Source organism: Gregarina niphandrodes, assembly GCF_000223845.1.
Source record: "Gregarina niphandrodes unplaced genomic scaffold scaffold00039, whole genome shotgun sequence".
NCBI classification, from domain to species: domain Eukaryota; phylum Apicomplexa; class Conoidasida; order Eugregarinorida; family Gregarinidae; genus Gregarina; species Gregarina niphandrodes.
The window spans coordinates 43,731-50,758 of NW_011645808.1; the positions used below are offsets into that span (position 1 = coordinate 43,731).

At 55.7% G+C, this 7,028-nt stretch overlaps 4 protein-coding genes across 4 annotated transcripts; 2 read left to right on the forward strand and 2 right to left on the reverse strand.

Annotated features, from left to right (window-relative positions):
* Window positions 1-354: 354 nt before the first annotated feature.
* GNI_142510 (hypothetical protein) lies at window positions 355-990 on the forward strand (the record flags this gene model as incomplete). Its single annotated transcript, XM_011134319.1, has 1 exon — window positions 355-990. The coding sequence occupies one exon, from the start codon at window positions 355-357 to the stop codon at window positions 988-990; it is 636 nt and encodes a 211-aa protein (XP_011132621.1).
* A 38-nt stretch (window positions 991-1,028) lies between these two features.
* Window positions 1,029-4,004, forward strand: GNI_142520 (putative transmembrane protein; the record flags this gene model as incomplete). Its single annotated transcript, XM_011134320.1, has 1 exon — window positions 1,029-4,004. One exon carries the CDS (start codon window positions 1,029-1,031, stop codon window positions 4,002-4,004), a length of 2,976 nt encoding a protein of 991 aa, XP_011132622.1.
* A 135-nt stretch (window positions 4,005-4,139) lies between these two features.
* Window positions 4,140-4,997, reverse strand: GNI_142530 (eukaryotic translation initiation factor 2 subunit beta; the record flags this gene model as incomplete). Its single annotated transcript, XM_011134321.1, has 2 exons — window positions 4,140-4,607; window positions 4,776-4,997. The coding sequence occupies 2 exons, from the start codon at window positions 4,995-4,997 to the stop codon at window positions 4,140-4,142; spliced, it is 690 nt and encodes a 229-aa protein (XP_011132623.1).
* A 960-nt stretch (window positions 4,998-5,957) lies between these two features.
* On the reverse strand, window positions 5,958-6,913 carry GNI_142540 (ribonuclease HII; the record flags this gene model as incomplete). Its single annotated transcript, XM_011134322.1, has 2 exons — window positions 5,958-6,661; window positions 6,697-6,913. 2 exons carry the CDS (start codon window positions 6,911-6,913, stop codon window positions 5,958-5,960), a joined length of 921 nt encoding a protein of 306 aa, XP_011132624.1.
* Window positions 6,914-7,028: the final 115 nt, after the last annotated feature.

Here is a 7,028-nt window from a genome sequence, read left to right on the forward strand (position 1 = left end):
CCCCAAGCGGTCCCCCCCCCCTCAACAGTGTTGGGTTTCAGTGGGCGTTTTGGAACGCAGTTCTGTCAGTGCTCACGGCGGTGTACCTGGTCGCAACTACAACTACGACCATTGACCGATCAGCGTAAGAACATGACCACCGGCCGGTGACTGTTTGCACACGTGTTTTGGGTGTTTGCACACACACGTGTGTGTTATTTCAGTCGGCATGCGGCAATTCGTTTGCAAAGTCCGGAGACGCACTTGACAATAAGTCCACACCGGCTGTATTTTGACAAAGCGGCATTGGCACGTGTGCAGGTGGCTGCGGCGGGGCTAGAGACGACGGCTACTTCGGGGTTGGGGCGCGGCGAGATGCGAGTGGATACCCGTGCGGTGGCAGTTGTGACGGCGGCAGACTCGACGGAGCCCTTCCGCATCACGCTGACGCGACCCGTGGGCATCTTCGGAGGCGCCGACGTCGCGGTTGGGCTCCGTCTAGACGCACTCACAAAGACAGAAAACCGCACACGACCCGGCGTCAGACACAGCGCCGATCTCTATGCCGACTGCGGATCGCTCCTCGGCAGTCGCTGTTCCAACGCTCTAACACGCGTCGAACTCGACCACTGGCTTCGCGACCCCGCGCTTCCCGCTGTCGTCGGCACTGCTGTATGCGTCGCCACCGCCTCCACTCAAGAAGAGCTCCAGCAACTCACCTCGCACATAACCGAAAACCGAAAGGCCGAAGACCTCCAAAAGACCGAAGAGCGCAAGGACGCACTCTTCAAAGAGCTCATGGATAAGCACCCTCCACCCGACGCGTTTGGTGAAGACTATGAGAGTCATTCACACCTCGTGCTCTTCAAAGAACTCATACAGAACGAGGTGCCCGTCGTCTACGGCAACTACCTCAAGCTCAACCTACTCAATCCAATGTGGTGCAAATTCGACCTGTTCGCACCCGCGGGATACCAGGCCAGCGTTGCGTTTGTGAACATCCGGAAGTGAACATCCGGAAGTGGACACGCGAGTGGATGAATACATGTATGATTAAGCGCGTTTTGTTGACGTTGCTACCGGTGATTTTCATCCTGGCGCTGACAACGACGGACCTTAAGAGCACGCTACCGAGGCACTTGATTGACGTGGACCCTGCCATTTTTCAGGGCACCGGGTACGCACAGCAGCGGCTCAGTCGCAAGACTTTGCTCGAGGCGCTGCGGCATTATGAGCGGGCGCTAGAACGACAAGACGAAAGCGTCTGGGGCACCGCGGTAGTGTCGCCCGATAAGTCGTCTACCGGTCAGTCGTCCACCGGTCAGTCGTCCACCGGTCAGTCGTCCACCGGTGAGCGGGGAGAGCGGCCGTCGGTGGGCGGCCTTCGCATCGGCGAGTCGGTGTTGGCCACGGCCGCGGGAGACTATGGAGCCGTGGCGGAGGGCCTGAGTAGTGAGGAGAAGTACACCATAATCTTAAGCGGCAGTGGTGCATCCGGGCCGCAGGAGCGGTCGGGGTATGAGCAACAGTGGGCACAAATTTTGGGCAGTGTGTTGGATCAACCGTTGAGTTTGCCGGATCTCAAGGCGGTCTGGCTCAAGCTGGTTTTGACCACGCATAAAGACGGACCCTGGAACCCCAAAGGCCGGAGTCCCGGGGCTTGGAGTCCCAGACCATCAAATTCCAGCTTTAGGGACTGGGATGGGAGAGGGGCGTACGGCCCCGGTATGGCTCCAGGCTTAGCCGTCGGTCCGGCGTCTGGGGTCAGCTGGCTCTTTTGGTCGAACTACCTTAACTGGGAGGCGGACGTGTGGATGGAACGGCAGTTGGGCAAAACGGTGAATGGGGTCGTACTTTGTGGCTGTGTTGCATACCTTCTGGCCGCCATTCTCACCGGCATGGTCCCCATGCCCACCACCTGGAGTGAACCATATCCCGTGCAACACGAACACGTCGCTGTGGTCATCGGCCGACACGTCTTCAACCGGCAACCCCCAATACCCCAGTCAGCCCCGCCGGCCGTCCCGAGTACCCCTCCTACCGCGGTCCCGCCTCCTGACCACCCGGACTCCCACCAAGAGCGCGACCAAGAGTGCGACCAAGAGTGCGACCAGGCGGGGGGTCAGGAGCAAGGCGGCGGTCAGGCGCCAGGCCGAGATCGAGACACCGACCCGGAGTCGGACCGGGATGCACGGGGCTCCTGCGCAATCACTATTGCAGATGACCCGCTCGTGACTGAAATTCTCGAAGGACACGGCGCTCTGCCTGGGCTCAGTGCAGTCCGGCGCCATCCACCTGCCAACTGGGAGCAGAAACCCAACCTCCCGGCCCAGGCCGCGCCCTCCGCGACCTGGCTCAGTTGCCTCTCCAACACCTTCAGTCCCTTTTACCCAACCAAAGTGGCCCGTCTCGCTAAGACGGGCGAGGCGGAAGGGACCGAAGACCCGGATGTGTCAAGTGACGGGAGGCCAGGGGATCGCAGAATCGGGGACGGGAGATCAGGGGATCACACCCTGCCCATATCGAGCGGCCGGAACCGGGCTGGCAATAGCTGGCTCAATCATTTGCCCGAGTCCGACAGCTCTTATGGCGGTCACGAGGGCTGCAGCGACGACAGCAGCGGGAGCTTCGCTACCAGGGGCAAGTCCTTCGTCGACCATCGTCGTAGGTCTGCCCCGTGCCGCAGCGTTGAGCTCCGTGGCCAGCGGGGCAGCGATGATCGAAGTTGTACGGAACTAAGTTCTTCTGAAACAGCTAGTGCCAGGTCTGAGCCAGCGGGCTCTCAGCCTTCAGTTCGGTGGTCGAAGGCCGAGGTGATGGCGTCCTTGTCATCAAACCCACGACACGAGAACCCACGACACGAGAACCCACGGCAAGATAGCTCAGAGAACGGGGTGACGCGGCACCACGGTTCTGAACAGAGTTCGAGCTGGGCCGACAAGTCTAAAGAGCTGCTCCGTTCCGCCCAGTCGAGGGTAGCGGCGACCGGCATGGGTGCCCTCGCGGCGGTCGGATCCATCATGAACCGCTGCGGGCCCCGAGATGAGGAGCCGGGCTGCAACCCAGACATGAGTCCACTGTCTTATCTCAGCTCATTCGGTGAAGGCCTCCAAAACCGGCTCTTCAACCAACAAGGTGACCACCAGCAAGGTGACCACCAGCAAGGTGATCACCGGCAAGGTGTTTCGCAGGAAGGTAGTAGGACGGCCGGAGGGCCATCCGGTGGCGACGACTCGAGATTGCTGGCCGATCTCTGCGCCCAGGACCAGGACCAGGACCAGGGCCGAGACCAGGACCAGGATCGGAACCGGGGCCAGGACCGGGTTCCAGAGCAGCTCGATCCGGGCTGGGACCTGAAGGGGGTAGGTTCTCAAACATCCACGACACGTGTGCGACGCATGAAACGAAGGGCTGCGAAACGCCCCACTCCGCGGCTACAAAGTTCCCCCATCCTGATACCCGCTCCAAGCCCCCGCTTTGGGCCCCGCTATTTGCTAGGTCGACCCGACGGGCGACTTAGTCCTGGCCGGCGGCGTTTATTCGCCCGTCTTGGGATACTAAACCCAACGCCCACGTTGGAGTCACTGGCCGCACCGCCTTCCGGCCGCCTTCACTCCGACGAGCTCACTCCCGAACTGCTCCGACCCGACCGGTTCCTGCCCGACCGACTGCGGCCAAGACAGAAGGGTGCCCGGTCGCAGTCTGCCGGCTTGCAGGGTGAGGGTCGGATCAGGACTGCACTACGAGCCCTCGGTCTGAGTCCCGGACACTCTGAATCCGACGACGCACATCACCCAACCGACTTACTTGCGCCGAACTCAGGAACCGATTCAGTTGGAGGACACGGCTCAGCCAGAAAACCCGACTCAGCTGGAGTGCGAGGCTCGCGGCTGGTCGCCAACTGCCGTGCCCGGAGGGAACCCTTTTTGGTGTCGCCGATGTATGCGAATACGAACGCGCTCATTGAGCGGTTCGCCCGGTCGACCCGGCCGGGATCGGGTTTAGACTTGGGTTTGGATCCCTGACCAGCCACCCTCTGACCAGTCACCCTCTAACCAGTCACCCTCTGACCAGTCACCCTTCTTTGATGGTCTGGTCGGGATAGTGACAATTAGGTGTTCAGGACGGGGACTGAAGGGTGTTCTAGATGAGAAAATATATTACAGGGCGGCTTTGGCTTTTCTGCGGTCGGCTCTGGTGGCGGCATGGAAGCCGCTTTTGATGGCTGTAACAGATCGGTTTGCTCCGCAGGCAGCACAGCTGATGGTGTAGAGTCTGGTTCGCGGGTCGCGTTCGACGGTGGTTTGTGGTGAGCGACACATCGAGCAAGTGACGTATTCGGTAATGTACTTGCGCAGTAGAGACTCAATATGCTTAGTACCATAGCGGCCCTTTAGCACCAACTGGCCATCGCCCGAAATAGAACCCTCAGTACCCAGCTCCGACAACACGAACTGACACACATGATCATACGAGCGCTTCATCGTATCGCACAACTCCTGGAAGTTCGTCCAAGCCACGCGTCTAGAACCTACACGGCCCACCTGCGGCGGCTTTATTACATAACGCCGCGACGCTTGCAGGTCCGGGTTGTGCTGCGTGATCATCGTGTGCACACGTTCCAACAACTACAAGACACACTTTGACACACTCAACCGGGGGCAAGGTAATGGGGGCAAAGTAACGGGGGCAACGTAATGGGGGCAAAGTAACGGAGAAGTGCTCGGAGCGGAAGGCAGGGAAGTGTAACGGGGTGTGCACACACGACGGGGGTTACACCAAGAGGGACAGCCTACGAATTCGTAAGGGTAGACCTTGCCTGGCACAAACATCTGGCCGGAGCCGTCCACGAACGACTCTGTAGCGATGTCCTTGTCTTTATCCTCAGACTTGTGCTGCGACTTTTTCTTCTTCTTCTGACCAAACAACGAAGTAGCCTTCGGGTCGCTGGTCTTCAGGTCACTGGTCATCTTTGCATCTTCGCCAGTCTTCACAACATCGTCCCCGTCGTTGCTCATGCCCTTTTTTATCAAGAAAATATCTTGCCCCGCCCCCCAGAAAAAGAAAAAGATTTTTGGTAGAGAATAGGCTCGGGCTTTGCAACTGAAGCTTGGCATTGCGCCGCCGCGAAATGACAAAAACGATCTGTGCACAAACACGCACACGACCTTATTGGTGACACGAAAGAGATATTGAACAGTGGCCATGTTACCACTGGTAACATGGCTGGCTGTTGTGGTTAGGCGAGTAGGAGAAGTGGCTAAGGGTTCCGTGAACTTCAACGAGACAAGGAAGAACAGTTGGCTTGGCTTTCACTATCACGATGATGGGGAAAGAATCGTCAGTATTCGCATTGGCCTAACATGGCGTCTGTTACCGGACATGTGGGTCTGCTTCGCGGTTCCTCAAAGAACCGCTTTATTCAGTACAGTACAGTATCTCGTCTGCAGGTCGGTATCTCTTGATGTACATCCACCGACACTTCTAACAGCCTCCCACGAAACCATTCACAGCTGCCAAGCCATTTCACAGGGGAGAGGCCCTCCAGTACACGCAATCCAGCGTACACTTGCTATTCCGACGCACCTTTGACAACTGTAGCCTGCCACCGCTTAGTACTTCAACCTGTTGTTGTCCAATTCGCGCTCTCATCAACCGTGGGCCAGTTGTCGTGCATATCTGTCTACATACACAGAGATTGTCGAACTCCATTCGTATGACGACAACTCCAAGCCAATCATACCGAGAAGTGCGTGTGACAGAATGCGTGTGACAGAAGTGCGTGTGACAGAAGTGCGTGTGACAGAAGTGCGTGTGACAGAAGTGCGAGGCTAGGACTTTCCGGTGTTCACCAAGCGATCATCCTGCTCTACATTGGTTAATTGACATTGGTTAATTGACATTAGTTCACTATGATTAGTTCATTATGATTAGTTCACTATGATTAGTTCACTATGATTAGTTCATTATGATTAATATTAATATCTATTGACTTTGGTTCTAAGATTTTTCTTGTTATTAGCAAGTCCCGAGTGGGACTTGTTAGGTAGTGGTTTTCTGGTTTTGAGTGGAAGTTTCTTGACCTTTTGATTTGGTTGTCTTTTATTCTCCTTAACAGTGGTAACCGTTTTGAGGTTTTCTACATCCAGCCAATTCCTTCCCGATGGCACTGAAAAGGTACCGGTAGCAATACAGGAATAACATGGTTCAAAGCTCAACCTATGAATGAATGATGGTCCAATATGAGCAATTGCTTTCCGATGAAACTCAGTTCCATAACCCTTATTGGTCTCAAGATCATATCCTTTATATTCGACTGCATAACGGCGCATCACCCGGTCTCTGTGGGCCTTGGCCACAATGCTAGCCGCACCTATAGAAAATACTTTAGCGTCACCTTTAATAATCGCTGAAACGGTCACTGCCTGGATCTGAACCGGTAGAGCAAAAAGGGAACTTCCCCGCATGTACTCCAACCCAGGAGGAACCTTATCACCGTCCACCAACACCTTCATCTTTATATTACACATGTCCTTATGATCATCTATTATACGGGTCATCACCTTATACACCGCTTTCTTCATTGATTCCAAAGTCGCTGCAAGAATATTAATTCTATCTATCTCATCCGCACCACAATCGTATAAATCGAAACTGTACTTCTTGTCGATGCTTGAATCCTCTACAAAATACTGTCATGACGACGGGGAGATTTACTGATGGAGTCATATAATTTTTCCCGGTCGTCTTCTTTGATCTGTTTTGAGTCGTTGATCTTTCCCGTCCAATCATAATCCTGTATAGTCCCGTAATCATACCAGCAAAAAGCCGCCGTAGTAACAGGACCGCATAGAGGCCCCCGGCCTGCTTCATCTACGCCAATCACGAAGTCATACTTGGGCAAGAAAGTCTGTTCATAACTGCCTCTTGGCATTTTTTAAAAAGTGGTTTCACGATTCCTCGTTGGTCTTAGGATCCCATTTACTCATCTAAAACAACTGTCCTTCCCCCACTGCCCCGTGCCCTTCCCCCACTGCCCCGTGCCCCTT